Genomic DNA, 18,194 nt, shown 5'->3' with positions numbered 1-18,194 from the left:
ACTCATTAATCGTGCTTTTTGTAGTACTAGCATACTCCACAGGTCAGTGCTTTTTGTAGTACTAGCATACTCCTCAGGTCAGTGCTTTTTGTAGTACTAGCATACTCCTCAGGTCAGTGCTTTTTGTAGTACTAGCATACTCCTCAGGTCAGTGCTTTTTATAGTACTAGCATACTCCTCAGGTCAGTGCTTTTTGTAGTACTAGCATACTCCTCAGGTCAGTGCTTTTTGTAGTACTAGCATACTCCTCAGGTCAGTGCTTTTTGTAGTACTAGCATACTCCTCAGGTCAGCGCTTTTTGTAGTACTAGCATACTCCTCAGGTCAGCGCTTTTTGTAGTACTAGCATACTCCTCAGGTCAGTGCTTTTTGTAGTACTAGCATACTCCTCAGGTCAGCGCTTTTTGTAGTACTAGCATACTCCTCAGGTCAGTGCTTTTTGTAGTACTAGCATACTCCTCAGGTCAGTGCTTTTTGTAGTACTAGCATACTCCTCAGGTCAGTGCTTTTTGTAGTACTAGCATACTCCTCAGGTCAGTGCTTTTTGTAGTACTAGCATACTCCTCAGGTCAGCATTGAAACCAACTAGACAGTTGCAATACAAAGTGCAGAATTTATTCAAGTGATTCGTCCCCAAACAGGCGACTGTTGTTTGTTGTCGCTGTCAAATGTGCCTTTACAATACTGGCCGCCTGGTACTTGTCTATGAATACATTAGCAGAAATGATATTACAGGCCTGTTCATATAGGAGAGGAGGATAGAGGAGGTCTAGATAAAATAGAAAGTCAGTGGCTTGACAGTTGGCACTGGGGGGGGATAAGAGTCAACACGGATGTGAAACTTTCTGAACATTGCAGATAGAAATAGAATTACTTGAGCGGACACGATTTCCTAGTATGAAGTTAACCGAAGTTCCTCCTTGAAAAATAAAAAAAAGGTTATTCTATTATTGTTCTAGTCTACATGAGACATCGTAATCAGTTCTAAACATTACACTTCTATCTGAACATCCTGTAAATCCTCCTGAGAAAAAAAAAAGCTATGTTGGTTATCTAACCATAGCGCAAGTCTCCCGTAGAAACACTTTGTTCCACAGAGATCCGTCTCATGCCTGAAGGTTGTGTCTTAATATTCTAAAGTGGCTTCCTTCCTTGTCTATTTCCCTCCTTGACTACTGTCCATAGACTTTAAAAGCTACTGACAGGTGAAACCACTTGGTCTCGATCATTCACCTGTTGAGACCTTTCTGACCAGTGGTCATGAAGGAAGGAGATTAGGAAAGAGTCTAAAACAGACTATTGGGACATGACCCTTGCAGGGTTTCAGGTAAAGAGGTCTGCATAGTCCACACCACTAGGCCTCTGGCCACATGGCTGGAGCAGCTGCTCCCCTCCTGACATGGTGATTGGCTCCCCCTAGTGACAGAAGAAAATGCAAAGCGTCATTATTCTGCTCCACTACAACAGTTCACGTGAATACAAAACAAGGTACATTACAGTCTCAATATTGAGGAAGAGGAGAGGTGATATTCAACATACCACCCACAGAAATCCTGTATTTAAATTTTAGTCATTTAGCACACGCCTATCCAGAGCAACTTATAAGTGCATTCAACTACAGTAGGCAAAACCACCAAATATCACAACCATTGCCAGTAAAACCCTCAAAGCTACCCTAAACAATCCCCAAACACAACAACATTTTGTTTTTTAAAGCACAAAATAAGGGCTCTAGATGTGCCACTACCTCATGGAACTCCACAAGCTCTGCCAACGAGGTGAATCTGATCTGGTGTCCCAGCAGCATGTAGCAGCCCTCTGTTGCGTCAACGAGGAAGTGTTTAAACTCATCTTTGCATCGATAAGACAGGACGTATCCCAGAATCCTTTCGCTGACCCTCACCAGAAAGTGCCCGGGTTCCCCCTCGCTCAGTAAGTCCTCGGCTTCCTGCCGCGTAATGATGCCTTGGTGGTAAAAGTAACGGTGGGTCAGTTATTAAGTATTGCCAAGTCAGAATGACACCCTGATGTGACATATTAAGGATGGATAGCTGAAGACCATGTACATGTTTTACTCTCCAGAAAACTACCTGTAGCCCTGAGATACTTGTGGAGATCTGACAGGATTTAATAGGTTTAAGCAATATGACAATAGCTCCACTTGGCCTTCTGATAGGCCAAATTCTAATTCCTCCATATTGCAACCCAGTCAGAGCTACACAAGTGCATCTAGGGAGTAGGGAAAAGGAGGTGTTTCTGGACAGGGCTGTTGCTTCCGTTCAACATGAGAAACCTGTCTGGGGTGTATTCATTAGTCGCATACCGCAACGAAAACAAGAGTTTCTATTGGACACATTGAGGTCGGTCCCTCCCTGTTTCGTTCCATTTGGTTCCTAGTGAATACACCTCTGATCATGCCAGTCCTTTCAGATAAGTATTAAATATAGCAGAAGTCCCAAGGCAAGAGAGTTACTGATAAACCCGCTGTATAACAGCAGAATTTGCATAGGTGCCCAGCACCTACTATGTCAGGGGTAGCTAGGCAACCCTGGTCCTGGAGCGCCCAGCATGTACTTCACGTTTTTGGAAGACCAAGTGTGTTGAATCTAGGCAATCACCAAACAATTAGCTCAGTTGGTCAGGTCTGGTGCCTAGTTGGAATACTGCAGTACCTGCAGCACTCCAGGTTACCTACCCCTGCACTGTGTGGTTCAGTAAATTGATCAAACTTGGGTGTTCTGTGGTATAATTAAGATATTACAAACAGTAGGGGGCATCAGACCTAATTCTAACCAACTGTGCTACGTGGCATGGAGACTGATGTGGTCTCTTCACACACATACAGTAAATGACTTCCGGTCTAATGTAAACGAATTAAGATTGATTTGCATTTGTGGCTATTTGCATATGTTGTTCGTTCTAGATGGAATCCTCTTGTTCAGTTTAGAAACATTTCCGGTGCAACTTGGCCCCTTACCATGGAACCAAGACGCTATGCGACTCTGGTCCTTCTGGAAACCCGCTCGGTAAGGCAGCTGTTCCTCCTGGAACCATCTAATAATGTGCTCCCTGCTAGAGGTGGACAGTGTGCGTCGCACCCCTTGCTTCCTGTCAGGCAGCGACACAGAGAGAAAAAGTGGGTCAGGCAGTCAGGCAGTCAGCCAGCCAGTGAAAGGCATTCATGTGTTTAAGCTCGAAGGCTCAGTGTTTTTCTGCATGGCTTTGTCTGAAAGGGGAATCCCTAGACATCAGCTTTCAGTGAATGAGACAAACCATCACAAGCACGAGGATTGACATGTACTTACAGGATGACTACTGCAAAAAAATATTACCATATCAGGCTGGCGAAAACATTTGGTTCACTAACACCAGTGTGAATATAGAGTGGATTTAACCAACTATTCAATAATATAACTATTATTGAATAGTTATATTATTGACCTTCAGACCTGCAAAGTCCTAAGTGGTAGTCACTAAAGGAAGGGACTAGGGTTTTGGGCTGTGCCATAGCAGATGACTGGATACCATTGGGTTTCACTGGGGTCGAGCCTAGTCCAGGGTGTATTCAGTAATGTCAAACATCCTTAACGGTGCAGATATAAATGTAATTAATAGAGCCAACATAACTGAGGAATGATTCCCTACTCCACATAACCAACAATAGTATTTATATCGGAATGTTCTAGAATGTTGGACCCTAGACCTCCTGAACAGCAGGGTTGGGGTCAACTCCGGAAGTAAACGGACATTCCAACAAATGCACACATTTCCCCGAGAAGTATTGAGGAACATTTTCATTTCAGTTTCCATCCCGAATTTAAAAGGAATTGACCCCAACTCTGCCAAACAGGCCTTGTATTACTGTGAAGGCACAGGTCAGCTCACGGGTTAAGGGTGTCGCTGGTCACAGTAAGGTTCCTGGGTTTGGGTTTGGGCGGGAGGGCAGGTCTGTCCCCGCCGAAGGCCTTGGTGACAGCAGCCACACGGCCTCGCTCCAGAGCCTTGACCGATTGCCGCCGGTGGTCATCACGGGTCTGCTTGGCAATGGACCGGCGCCGCAGGTCAGCCGCTTTGGACTTCCGCACTGTGGAAAAACACAGAAGAATACAGAACACATACATGTAAACTCTCTCGCACACACACACAAAATCCTACCTTCGTGGTTCTTCATATATGACGTTTGTTTTTGTTAAAATTAAGTGAAATAAATGAAAAATGAGAAAGTTAGATCTGCATAAACCCATTTGAACATGGCGCCATAAGGTTCTATCTGCAATCCAATCACAAGCCTGAACGAATAAAGACGAACCAATCAGAACACATCTTTGCCATCTCCCTACAAGTATGGTCTAGGCTTAGAGGGAGATGGCAAAGGGAGACGGTCGCTTAGAGGGAGACGGTCGCGGCCGGCTGCGACAGAGCCTGGACGCGAACCCAGAATCTCTAATGGCACAGATAGGACTCGATGCAGTGCCTTAGAGCACTGCGCCACTCGGGAGGCCTGCCCCAGAAGACTAAATAAAGTAGTGCTCTTCAGAATAATGTCTTACATTGATCAAATGAATGTATTAATAATCTAGTTAACAGCGGCAAACCTGTCTGTTTCGTTTAGGGACCGGGGAGAAAACGCAATAACTCCAAAACAGTGGAAAGATTGTCACTGTGCAAAATGTCATCAGTTTGACCGGTTTTTAAATGAAAAGCTGAGAAAACGACGTAACATGTTTCTGATAAGACTTCAGTTTGTCTTGGGGGCATATTTTACATGGTTGAAATACTGTCTGCTTGCATAAGTGTCAAAAGATAACATTACATGCACATTCACATTTTCTCAAGAGATGCTGAAATCAATTTTCACTGCAAGAAATGCATAACCTAATTCTGCAGGAGTTAATAGTAGATTACTCTACATGTGAGATGTTAATGGCCTACGGTCAGTGTCCTTATTTCAGTTACTATTCCATATAACCCTTATACTTAAATGAGGAATATTCTGTTTATTAATGGTTACATGGATACTATTGAACGCGCGACAGAGATAGATAGATCTAGCCATCTCTATAGGTGCGTGTAAACAGCTTTTCCCAAATAAGACCTTAAGCGGGATATGAGCTCTTAACCGGAATACTATGCACATGTAAACATGGTCATTTATATATTTAAAAAACTTTGTCTAATTCCTTAGTGTCAGAACCTTATTGTTGAACCCAGATTGACATTTCAGAGCCATAAGGTTCTATCTACCACTGGACACACCTACTCATTCCAGGGTTTTTCTTTATTTTTTACTATTTTCTACATTGTAGAATATTAGTGAAGACATCGAAACTATGAAACAACACATATGGAATCATGTAGTAACCAAATAACTTAAACAAATCAAAATATATTTTATATTTGAGATTCTTCAAAGTAGCCAGCCTTGATAACAGCTTTGCACTCTCTTGGCATTCTCTCAACCAGCTTCATGAGGTAGACACCTGGAATGCATTTCAATTAACAAGTGTGCCTTCTTAAAAGTTAATTTGTGGAATTTCTTTCCTTCTTAATGCGTTTAAGCCAATCAGTTGTGTTGTGACAAGGTAGTGGCGGTAAACAGAAGATGGTCTTTTACCAAATAGGGCTAAGTCCACATTATGGCAAGAACAGCTCAAATAAGCAAAGAACAGTCCATCATTACTTTAAGACATGAAGGTCAGTCAATATGGAACATTTCAAGAACTTTGAAAGTTTCTTCAAATGCATTCGCAAAAACCATCAAGCGCTATGATGAAACTGGTTCTAATAAGGACCGCCACAGGAAAGGAAGACCCAGAGGCACCTCTGCTGCAGAGGATAAGTTCATTAGAGTTAACTGCAACTCAGATTGCAGCCCAAATAAATGCTTCACAGAGTTCAAGTAACAGCTAACAACTGTTCAGAGGAGACTCCGTGAGTCAGGCCTTCATGGTTGAATTGCTGCAAAGAAACCACAACTAAAGGACACCAATAAGAAGAGGCTTTCTTGGGCCAAGAAACATGAGCAATTGGCATTAGACAGGTGGAAATCTGTCCTTTCGTCCTTTCCTTTGAGATTTTTGGTTCCAACCGCCGTGTCTTTGTGAGACGCAGAGCTTCTACTCAATATCTCAGAACAGATATAACCTTACTAGTCCCAAGGTCACGATTTGTCTGGTTACCCTACTGAATGTAAACACACCGTTTCACAAGGCCAAGAAACAGTCATCTGTGTAATGATCAACTGGTGTGCCCTATATAGCTCTATCCAGAGGCCCAAGGGGGTTTCCTGCCTTCCATACATTTGATTTCAACCCATTTATGATTGGTGTTAAAGTGTTAAGTGTGAAAACAGCAGAAAGGGTTTTCACATTCAGAGAGGCAACAGTGGAAGACTGGTGTACATTTCAGACTAAGCACAAGACAAACACATGTCCACACTTTGGCAGAAAATGAATTTTTTTTAAAACATTCAAAGCAGCATGATTATTTATATTGTTAATCAGTGCAACTGAAGGTCAGCTCTAATCTTTGTCAAACAAGATGGTTAAATATTAACCTGTGTGTTGGAACTATATTCATTATACTTGGGAGTTTGCCATGGAGGAAATAATCAGCATATTTTATATGATGTACTTTTGTCCAATTTAACATTAATACAATACTTAAATTCCTATTTATACAATCTAGATGTTCAAGTCGGTGGTAAACTATAGGACTGCACGGATCCCCCAGACATGTCTTCTCCTTCACAAAATCAAAACCTTTTCCAATGAGGTCAACATATTTTTGCAGCCATTCTGAGATCATGTTGAGTGTTCTAAAATTAGCGCCAACAAAGAATAGCAAGTAACACACATCACCCCAAGCCATGCTAAGGATCTGGCCGAGGACCGAGGTTTCCAAGGATATCAGGAATCACATTCACATTCTGGGCTTGTCCAATAGATGGGTTAGCTGACAACGTCATGAAAGCGATGCTTCAAATCAGGCAGAAGTCTGTCAGTTGTTATTCTGGATGGCCAGATATTACGACCAACAATGACAAGAAACTACCATGTGGGGAATCGTAGGTGACTCGTTTCAGCTAGTTTCATCTTCTTGATACCATGGCTTGTTTTGAGGCGTTTTGACTGATTTCATGTCAATGCTAATATGGCTAGAATTCCCTAGCTAGCTAACCAACAACTGTAACGATGCAATTGAGAGACAACAAGTGCTCATTGTGCAAATGGATGTTTTCAATCAACATATTGGAGACTAAATATAGTTTACATGTTTTCAACAATCTAAGCCAACCCTGTCCGTTTTGCCCCATAGTTGCACCCGTGAAGGTTTTGTTGCTGCACAACCAACCAGTCTATAAGAAACACCGGTTTTAATGGCAATCTTCTGAGATGTGAAGCTCGACTGCAAAAATGACGACCTAGAATCCGTATGCTTCAGAGTTTCTCCAGTGTGTGTGTGTGTGTGTGTGTGTTTGTTTACATGAATCTTGCCAGTGTTGGTCATCTCTCTCCTCTCTGACCTCCCTCAAGTCCATGTAGATCTCCTGCTTTCTCTTCTGCTCCACTCTTCGCACCTCTTCCTCAGCCCTCCTCCTCTCCTCCGCCTCTCTTTTCTGAGAGAAAGAGGGGGAAGGAGAGATTGAAATGTCACCATTGAACAGTAGTGGCTAAACAAATAGTAAGACTGTGGTATTGAACCAGGGTCATGTTCATTAGAGCACACCTGGCAAAAAGTCCAAACATTTTTTTCCTCCTCCAGAGTTTTACCTGCAGTAAATCAAGTCAATTTCAAACACTGTGTAAAGACAGTTATGCTATGAGCTCAAACAAATGTATTTAATCATCGTTTTGAACTGGCCTATATAGGGAAGTATAAAACTACTGACTGTTTAGGAAGGACATTGTTCTGAAAGTTGGTCAAATGAACGATAACTGGAAAGCGATTATATGGGTTGTTTAGTTAATGTGTTATTGTCTTGAGGATGTGGGCAAACAATACCATTGATGAAACATTGAGTTGTTCCTGTAAGTTGACAAAATGAGCTTTCAACACCTATTGTGAGGCTAATTGTTTTATATCAATGCATCATCAACTTCCTTGTTTACATAACTTAAACACTCATACTGTGACAATATTATAGAATGACATTTTAATCAATGGGCTAATACTTAACCATATAACCTGTCGAACTGTACTTATGATCAAAACCCTTGATGCAATGACTGTAACCCCCCCCCAAAAAAATAGCTACCTTTCAGCTACTGGCCCAATGCTCTAACCACTAGGCTACCTACCACCCGTGTAGTCAACTGGATTTCCTATGGGTTAAGGAAGGATCACACAATTCCATCCAGGTCATCAGGAAGGAACGGCAAATGAATTAACGAGTGAGCAAACGTTCCATAAAGGCCTTGCCTTTATACCTGTGCAAACAACACACTCTAGGTGGCAGGATGTACCCTTTCAGTTTGTTTGCCAATGTAAAAGTAATACAGAAACTAAATTAACTACTTCAAAATGGAGATTGTATCTGTCCCATGGGCAGCGCCATTGAGGCAATGTCTATCCAAGTCTACAGCTGGAAGAAAAGTCTAACTCTCTAAATAAGCTGTGGCATGTGAATTAGTTCAAAATGATGGGCTAGGGGGCCTTAATGATGGGCTTGGGGGCCTTAATGATGGGCTTGGGGGCCTTAATGATGGGCTTGGGGGCCTTAATCTCCACCTCCTGTTGGCTCTGCTCCTGAGCTGCAGCCCGTCGCTCCACCTCCTGTCGCTCCACCTCCTGTCGCTCCACCTCCTGTCGCTCCACCTCCTGTCGCTCCACCTCCTCCTTCCACAACTGCAGCTCTGAGTCCATCAACACACTGGAGAACCTCTTGACCAGCTCCGCCTCCTTCTTCGCCCTACCACACACACACACACACACACACAGATTGACTGAGTGAGAACACACACACAAGCACCTGTAGATCTTTACCTGTCCACTGATTTGTAAAGCTTTCCCTAAAAATCTAAATACCTTCCACCTCTCCAAATAGTCCCATGACCCCTCCAATGACAGTCCACAATCCCCTACCTCGAGTCATGGATAGAGAAAAAGAGCTACAGATATGTCCTATCCATACAGGCACATGGCAACTACTATGAGGAAAACAGGAAAACGCTCCCAGGTGATTTTATTCTAACATTTCGACCCTTCATCAGGCATCCATGGAGGTCTTCATCAGGCATCCACAGAGCATCCACGGAGCCTGGGAGCATCCACGGAGCCTGGGAGCATCCATGGAGCATCCATGGACCCTGGGAGCATCCATGGAGCATGAGTATCCATGGACCCTGGGAGCATCCATGGAGCCTGGGAGCATGAGTATCCATGGACCCTGGGAGCATCCATGGAGCCTGGGAGCATGAGTATCCATGGACCCTGGGAGCATCCATGGAGCCTGGGATGAGTATCCATGGACCCTGGGAGCATCCATGGAGCCTGGGAGCATGAGTATCCATGGACCCTGGGAGCATCCATGGAGCCTGGGAGCATGAGTATCCATGGAGCCTGGGAGCATCCATGGAGCATGAGTATCCATGGAGCCAGGGAGCATCCATGGAGCCTGGGAGCATGAGTATCCATAGAGCCTGGGAGCATCCATGGAGCCTGGGAGCATGAGTATCCATGGAGCCTGGGAGCATGAGTATCCATGGAGCCAGGGAGCATCCATGGAGCCTGGGAGCCTGAGCAGCAGTGTGCAGCGTTCACCTTATTATTTACCATGAATTCACCTACAACTCCAGCAAAAATGACCTCAATATGTGTATGTGCTTCAGATTTTTTAACTACTATGAGGACACACTCCTAACACCACGCAGATTGACGTTTATTGGGGTGAGGCTTGTTCTGGAGGCAGAACTGAGCGATTTCAACTCGATGGGCCAGCTGCCGAGTCAAATAGGCTACATTATAAAAATGTATAAAAATAAAAATGTGCTTTTTGGTCTAGGGTTAGCAGTGTGTTTAAGGTTAAAAATCAGAATTAGAGAACTCCAAGCATCCATCAGCTAGTTACCACTGCCTCCAGAACAACATTCATGATGAATAAAAGCTAACCCGCTGAGGACTCAACAATAAAAGGTCTGAGGACCTTCTTCTGAGGAGTGGAACGTTATGACACACATCCAGATCAGGATGGTAACAGCCAACATGCAGGCACTGAGGACCAAGTCGTAATTTAAACACTTGCCTGTAACTTTATTTTACCCCCCTTTTCTCCCCAATTTTGTGGTATCCAATTAGGTGTAGTGACTCGGGAGAGACGAAGGTCGAGAGCCATGCGTCCTCCGAAACACAACCCAGCCAAGCCACACTGCTTCTTGACACAACGCACATACAACCCGGAAGCCAACCGCACCAATGTGTCGGAGGAAACACCGTACACCTAGCGACCTGGCCAGCGTGCACTGCGCCCGGCCCGCCACAGGAGTCGCTAGTGCCCGATGTGACAAGGATATCCCTGCCGGCAAAACCCTCCCTAACCCGGACCAACGCTGGGCCAATTGTGCGTCACCCCATGAGCCTCCCGGTCGCGGCCGGCTGCGGCAGAGCTTGGGCTCGAATCCAAAATCTCTGGTGGCACAGCTAGCACTGCGATGCAGTGCCTTAAACCACTGTGCCACCCGGGAGGCTGCCTCTTAACTTTTTACAGCGATTTTACAGATCTCCAGCTAGGATTTGGCCCAGAATTATCAACACATTCATTTAAAATGGAGAATGTGGATGTTAGAGAACACAATAAAACAGGATTCTGTGATAGACTGTCTAAAAAAAGTTGTTACTTTAGGTTTAAATTTAGAAACCACTTAGTAAGAGAACTCAAGTATCCACAAGTACAGAACAGTGGGGTGTGAGACAGCATGTTCTCAAATGGAATTCTATTATATAACCCATATGGGCGGTTAAGTAAGGCTTTTGTCTGACCAGCCTTAGAGAAGAATTTGAAACGTCAGAATGATGTCAATTTAGTAGAATGTTCAACAACAATGTTCGCACATACAGATGATGGAATGTGAAATTGCGAAGGGGCATGAAGACAGAGGAATTCATACAGGACATCATTGTTTTAGCACTATCCATGGTTCAATGTGACAGCAAATCATCACAATCTACTTTTGTAATTTTTTTCTCTCAAAATAGTCACCATCTTGGAGCTTTGTCGATGATACAAAAAAAAAGAGTCACGGAGAGCAATGAACAATACGGCCAACTGAGCAATAGAAAGGCATTTGTACACGGTGGCAGCCATCTTTATGCACCTTCTCCATTGGAAGAAGGGCATTTTGTAATGGCTGGAATCGAACAAATGGGAAGGTTTTAAACACATAGCGTTGCATTCATTCCATTACGACGAGCACCTCTGACTTAAAGTGACACCAGCCACCTGCTCACAGGAACTTTAATTTGTTACTTTTACTTATCACTTATTTTTTCTTAACTTATTAAAGCATTTGCTGTTTAAAGGCTTGTAAGTAAGCATGTCACTGTAAAGTCTACTACACCTGTTGTATTTGGCACTAACCAGAGGTGGAGATGGCACATTGTTTCCTGCCCACACAAGTTACCATGTCTTCTGATTGCAGGTTAATTTGGGGTTATACATACCTGTGGCTCAACCAAACAATTACAGCAGCCGGTTATCATTATCACCACCTTAACAGGGAAACATGACTAAGAGGTCATACTCCCCCACAGCGTTGAATGACTTGTTGTTGTGGGAACAACGCTATAGGCAACACTATCTTGGTTAAGTGCAGCTCACAACACAGGCAGTGCCTGACTCAATAAAAAGAGAGGTTTAGTTTAAGAAATGTTTAACTTGGGCTTCCTGGCTGGGAAGGGCGATGTCTAGATTAAACCAAACTATAGCCCTGTGGGTATTACCGACAGCCAGAGAATCTGTGCAGAGCCTCCCTTACATGTCATTTTGTGTTGGCTGGTGTGATAAGCCACAAATAGACCATAGACACACACTTTGCCTACATCAACCACTGCATCCCATTACAGGGTCTGTAAATTAAGTAAGTGTATATGCCACTGTTCAAGACAACAAGCTTAACCACCTGTCAGAAAGCGGTGTTATTGGTGGCTATGACAACCATGTCTGTCTCCATAGAAGGTGTTCTGTTTAAAGTGTTAAGAGTCAAATATGTGGCTAATGACCTGACAGTCAGGTCTCTCTCTGCTTTGACTGACATATTTAACCTTTAACATTTTTGCCAATGACAAAGGGTGTTTGGCACGACAACAACAAAGGAGAGAGATAAAGGACAAACACGTTGCACTGCTAAAAAAAAAAAGTACAGCATGTGATGATGTAATTTCCTCCCACCTGAGCTCCTCAGCCTCTCTCTGGGCCTGGCAGGCTGCCCTCTGGGCTATGATGTCGTCACAGATCTGCTCGTAGGACTGGTCGGCAGGGTGGTCCCCCATCACCCACACCCATACGTCACTATCCATCCCTGCCAGCCACTGTACACTCTTCACAGAGGCTGATGCACAAAATGCGCACATACACACACACACACACACACACACAGACGTGCACCACACACACACACAGTTAGAGAAATACTGTGCTAATTAATCCTAGCATAATATTGCTCAATTTATTTTCCACAGTGCAACACAGTTGTAAAACACAGCTGCAGTTGGACTACTTTAACAGGAGTGAATCGTACTCTCCACATCACTCCATCTGAACGCAACGTTTCAGTGGAGATCCCGATATGTCCTTTAGTCTCCAGTTTGGCATATAACTAGCTGTGTTTCTCAACACCACGGTATGTACATCTCTGTGGAGTTGGGCTGCAACGACTGTGGGCGGAGTGTTCCTCAGACTACATCAAGTCGCTGTCAGTGCATACGAGGAAACAGTCGGTGGTTTTATAAGAAAGCATGGATCTAAGCAAAGAAAGGGTTTCAGAATGTACATTTTCAAAAATACCGACCTGACAGCGGCTCGATGTAGTTGGAGTTCCAACCCGCCCCCACCACACACACACACACACTATTGATGTGATGAACATCATGGAGTTGAGAATAACTCAGCTAGCATATAGAAAAACAGAAACATCCCAGGAGCCCAACAGTAAATGTGCTTTTCACAGAGAGAGGAATGGAACATATCCAAAATGGCACCTAATTCCCCCATAGGGCTCTAGTCAAAAGTAGTGCACTATTTATTTGATCTTTATTTAACTAGGCAAGTCAGTTAAGACCAAATTCTTATTTTCAATGGCGGCCTAGGAACAGTGGATTAACTGCCTGTTCAGGAGCAGAACAACAGATTTTTACCTTGTCAGCTCGGGAATTCGATCTTGCAACCTTTCGGTTACTAGTCCAACGCTCTAACCACTAGGCTTTCTGCCACTACAGAGTAGTAGTACACTATACAGAGTAGTAGTACACTATACAGAGTAGTAGTACACTATACAGAGTAGTAGTACACTAGAAAGTGAATAGGGTGCCATGAGGGACACACACACACAACCATTCATTGTCAGTGTTGACGGCTCACTGATACCTTTCTTGGGTTTCTTCAGAGTGGCATCCTCCTTCTCTAGCCGAGCCTCTCTATCCTTCCAGCGTCGGACCTGTTCCTCACGCATCTTAATGAACAACACCTGCTTCTGCTCCTCGCTCAGCTCAGCCAGGAGCTCAGGTGATATGAACATGTCCGTCAAAATCTGCTGGAGCATCGTAAGAGCTGCAATGTCTCACCAACAGTATCCAGAGAGAACTTTAGTATTAGCAGAGAACACCTGGTGTTGGTTGGATGTTGGGAGTTTCTCCGTTGAAATAGGGAGTTGTTAATCATCTAATGAAGGCTGGTCCATGCCTGTATTCACTCTCTGAATTCCCACTGAAAGAAACAGAAATGTCCATAAGAAATGGCTGCTTTGACCATAACTGTGCATCAGAGTACCTGCTGCCTTCTCCACACATTTTCTATTGGTATAGCCAGTACAGTGCCTGATATGTTTGTTCACATCACAGGTCAGATGTTGCAACTGGTGTACACATACATAAGAGTATGTAGGAAGACAATAGTCCAGTCTCTGAACTCTAACATTCTCTGTCGACTGTGATTCGTGCTTAATAAGCATAGAAGAAACACTATACTATAACACAGCATAATGATCTCGTGGTGAGATAGCAGCCAATTTTGCTCCGTGTCGCCAACTGTATGCAAACAATTAAAAGGTGGCTGCGGGACATAGGAATTTGCCGTGCGAAATACATTTGAAATACAGTGATTGAAAACTCGTCAAATCCATTGAATTGCACGTCGACTGTGAAGACATGGCTGTCATTTTGATGTTCAAATAGTAATAGGATACAGTGGAGTTCACTACAACCTGCCCATTTAACTACCAGTATCTACTTAAGTACAGAAACGTCACTACACAGACCTACAACAGCTAGAGTCGGGACGTTAATTAAAGGAAGATACAACAACAAAAAAGTAACTTAAGTCCATAATCAACTATGACTAAGCACATTCACAATGGATGATGATCATGCTGGCAGTAAATGATAACGCCGACTTAACATCTGCAGTGTTGATATATTTGTACTATAACTGGATATTGAAATGGTAAACAAAAATACGTTACATACATTTCATTACGGAGTTCATCCAAATGTACTTACCGCTAGGGTATATATCCTGAAAGTGGAAATCACAGCCGATACGTGGAACGTGGACGCCTTAAAAAATAACTTGTTTACAAAATCTCCCATGGGAATGTTCGGCATGAGTCACACTATGGGCGGATGGTCACGCCTGCAAATGTATAGATTTTTCCTGTAGCCTACTATTTAGCGGTATTTCGCAGGTTTAACGAAAATGACAAATGTTCCGTTGTCGGTAACGTTTTCCGTAGGTTACTTATTTCCTAAATGAAGGACAAAAGTGCCAACAAGTTTCGCAAGAAAAAAACACTCCTTTATGCAAATGTTAATATTTGTCCATCCCACCCACTGTTATTGCAGGTAGACTACTGCAGCGTTCAAAACAACTGGAAACTCGGAAATCTCTGACTTCAGTGCGTTCAAGACAACTGGTAAATCGGCAAAAAAAACTAGCTCCGACTGGGAAAAGTCGTTTTGAAATGTCATCCAACTCGGAATTCCAATTCGAAAACTCGGGCATCTTTCTGGAGCTTCTACTTTCCGACGTGAGGATCACTGACGTCATGATTTGACCTAGTTTTCCCCCCCGAGTACCCAGTAGTCTTGGCTAAAACAGAACTAAAGTCTCGCGTAATTGGTCTGCAGCCAGATCTATCTAGTCTGTCCAGGAGAGAGTACAGGAGACGAATTTACTTCAGGTAAAAGTAATGCTATTCTGTAAGGGTCTAAATTGTGTGCAAATTATCAGTAGGCTAGAGACTAGTATGATATAAACAATTGTCAGTGTTATGGCACATGTAATAATGCAATGTGCTGACCAGAACAATTATTTATGGAACTATATATTTGATCAACAACTTGTTGATAAAAATAGGTGGGGAGCAGATGGACAGACAGACAAAAAGACAAACAAAAAAACAGAAAGACATTGGCAAGATAGGGGCATTTCAACCATAAAATACCTAAATAAATGTGAAATGTTTGAGTGCTTCATTTTGAGTATGATGCTTGCAGTAATAGAAGACAGGTAACTGAAGCGAGTAGGCCTATTGTTTCCTGCGAGCAGCGGTAATGTTGTCGGCCACAGTAGACGCAATGTTATCTGAACTAGAATTAGTTACGTTGTCAGTGTCACATATTTTGGACCTCATATTCAAAATACCGAAGAGTACCATGTGATATTGTACCTGGAACAGCGGTTGCTGTGGAATAACAAGTTTGCACGTTAGTGGTTATTATTATAATGGAGCTCATTGCTGTCTAGACTATATTGAGTGTCATGTGTTGCAACGTGGTCTCAGAGCATTTCAAATAATTCTGTATGTCAATCCGAGACACTCTATTTCGTATGATATGTTACGAATTCCAATTTGTTGTGGCTAACAACAAAATGCTAACAATAGCTAGCTCTAGGGGTTAGGAGTAAGGTTAAATGGTAAATTTAGGGTTGGGGCAGGGTTAGCTAAAAGGGTTAAGGTTAGGGTTATGTGAAGGGTTAGCTAACATGCTACGTGGTTGCAAAGTAGCAAAAAGAGTAGTAAATAGTTGCTAATTAGCTAAAGTTGTCTACAATGAGTCTACGTGCCCAGTGTTGAAGACAGACAGGCTAAACTATAGTTTATGACCTCCTGTCAATTTCCCATCTATCATCTATGCAGATGATTCTGCACTGTTGGTTTCCCACCCAGAGCGACGTGGTTGAGAAACACTCAGGGCTGTACATAAGATTTTTTTCATGTTATAATTTTTTATTTGGTTTATTTACTAAATATTTATTTTTAACTCTATTTCTTGAACAGCATCGTTGGTTAAGGGCTTTTAAGTAAGAATTTTACGGTAAGGTCTACTACACCTGTTGTAGTCGGCGCATGTGACAAATAAAATTTGATTTGATTTGAAGAGAAAAACCTTGTCATGTTGTTTGTACACAAGATGGCGCTCTTGTTATATCTGTCTACACTTTCAGTTGAGGCCTAAAGAACTATAATCAAATGTTTTTGGTTATACTGAATAAAGTGGGATGACCCGAGGAGGATTCAATTGTAATTCGATGTAGGATCTACTGTTATTATGTGTCAATGTTTTAATTGTATCTGTCCTTTAACATTTCAATGCAAAAATCTGCAATATAATGCTATTTAATCTTTGGTGACTGTAAACCATAGACAATTAATGTATTTATATGACTGAAATCACTACAATACCTTTAATTTAATAACCCCTCTGCAAAGCACAAATTCAGGCGTGCTAGGCAGGCTAAGCTATCGGTTATGGCCTACTGTCAATTTCCCGTCACCGTGTCTACCCACCCGTAGCACGCGCTATGGGTGGGTGCTGCTATAGTGACCAGTGAGCTGAGATAAGGTGGGGTTTTACCTAGCAAAGAATTATAAATGACCTGGAGCCAGTGGGTTTGGCGACGAATATGAAGCGAGGGCCAGCCAACGAGAGCATACAGTTTGCAGTGGTGGGTAGTATATGGGGCTTTGGTGACAAAATGGATGGCACTGTGATAGACTACGTCCAATTTGCTGAGTTGAGTGTTGGAGGCTATTTTGTAAATGACATCGCCGAAGTCAAGGATTGGTAGGATAGTCAGTTTTAACGAGGGTATGTTCGGCAGCATGAGTGAAGGAGGCTTTGTTGCGAAATAGGAAGCCTATTCTAGATTTAATTCTGGATTGGAGATGCTTAATGTGAGTCTAGAAGGAGAGTTTACAGTCTAACCAGACACCTAGGTATTTGTAGTTGCCCACATATTCTAAGTCAGAACCGCCCGAAGTAGTGATGCTGGACAGGCGGGCAGGTGTGGGCAGAAGTATACAGAATGGTGTCGTCTGCGTAGAGGTGGATCAGAGAATCACCAGCATCAAGAGCGACATCGTTGATGTATACAGAGAAAAGAGTCGGCCCGAGAATTGAACCCTGTGGTACCTCCATAGAGACTGCCAGAGGTCCGGACAACAGGCCCTCCAATTTGACACACTGAACTCTGTCTGAGAAGTAGTTGGTGAACCAGGCGAGGCAGTCATTTGAGAAACCAAGGCTGATGAGTCTACCAATAAGAATGTGGTGAGGAAAGCCTTGGCCAGGTCGATGAATACAGCTGCACAGTATTGTCTCTTATCAATGGCGGTTATGATATCGTTTAGGACATTGAGCGTGGCTGAGGTGCACCCATGACTAGCTCAGAAACCAGATTGCATAGTGGAGAAGGTATGGGGAGATTCGAAATGGTCGGTGATCTGTCTGTTAACTTGGCTTTCGAAGACCTTAAAAAGGCAGGGTAGGATAGATATAGGTCTGTAGCAGTTTGGGTCTAGAGTGTCTCCTCCTTTGAAGAGGGGGATGACCTCGGCAGCTTTCCAATCTTTGGGGATCTCATACGATACGAAAGAGTTTGAACAGGCTAGTAATAGGGGTTGCAACAATTTCAGCAGATACTTTTAGAAAGAGAGGTTCCAGATTGTCTAGCTGCGCTGATTTGTAGGGGCCCAGATTTTG

The 18,194-nt window shown here is 43.2% G+C and overlaps 1 protein-coding gene across 2 annotated transcripts; it reads right to left on the bottom strand.

The window, feature by feature from the left end:
* Nucleotides 1–592: 592 nt before the first annotated feature.
* sh2d4a (SH2 domain containing 4A) lies at nt 593–15,054 on the bottom strand. 2 transcript variants are annotated; one of them, XM_042302677.1, is made up of 10 exons: nt 14,709–15,053; nt 13,579–13,917; nt 12,385–12,544; nt 8,832–8,910; nt 8,730–8,801; nt 7,485–7,617; nt 3,885–4,083; nt 2,977–3,107; nt 1,747–1,964; nt 593–1,415 (listed from the first exon to the last, which is right to left on the bottom strand). In XM_042302677.1, exons 2-10 carry the CDS (start codon nt 13,751–13,753, stop codon nt 1,323–1,325), a joined length of 1,260 nt encoding a protein of 419 aa, XP_042158611.1. In that variant the 5' UTR covers nt 13,754–13,917; nt 14,709–15,053; the 3' UTR covers nt 593–1,322. The 2 variants fall into 2 exon arrangements, with proteins under 2 accessions (XP_042158611.1, XP_042158610.1); XM_042302676.1 differs by having other exon boundaries at nt 8,730–8,910; nt 14,709–15,054.
* Nucleotides 15,055–18,194: the final 3,140 nt, after the last annotated feature.

Source organism: Oncorhynchus tshawytscha, linkage group LG20 (assembly GCF_018296145.1).
Source record: "Oncorhynchus tshawytscha isolate Ot180627B linkage group LG20, Otsh_v2.0, whole genome shotgun sequence".
NCBI classification, from domain to species: domain Eukaryota; kingdom Metazoa; phylum Chordata; class Actinopteri; order Salmoniformes; family Salmonidae; genus Oncorhynchus; species Oncorhynchus tshawytscha.
This window is presented reverse-complemented; position numbering and strand designations above follow the sequence as displayed.

Coding starts and splice junctions, on each gene's coding strand:
- sh2d4a (XM_042302676.1), bottom strand. CDS start 13,753: ATGCTCCAGCAGATTTTGACGGACATGTTCATATCACCTGAGCTCCTG. Junction 1,965..2,976: donor CATAGCGTCTTGGTTCCATG/GTAAGGGGCCAA, acceptor TTTACCACCAAG/GCATCATTACGCGGCAGGAA. Junction 1,416..1,746: donor AGCTTGTGGAGTTCCATGAG/GTAGTGGCACAT, acceptor TTCTGTCACTAG/GGGGAGCCAATCACCATGTC.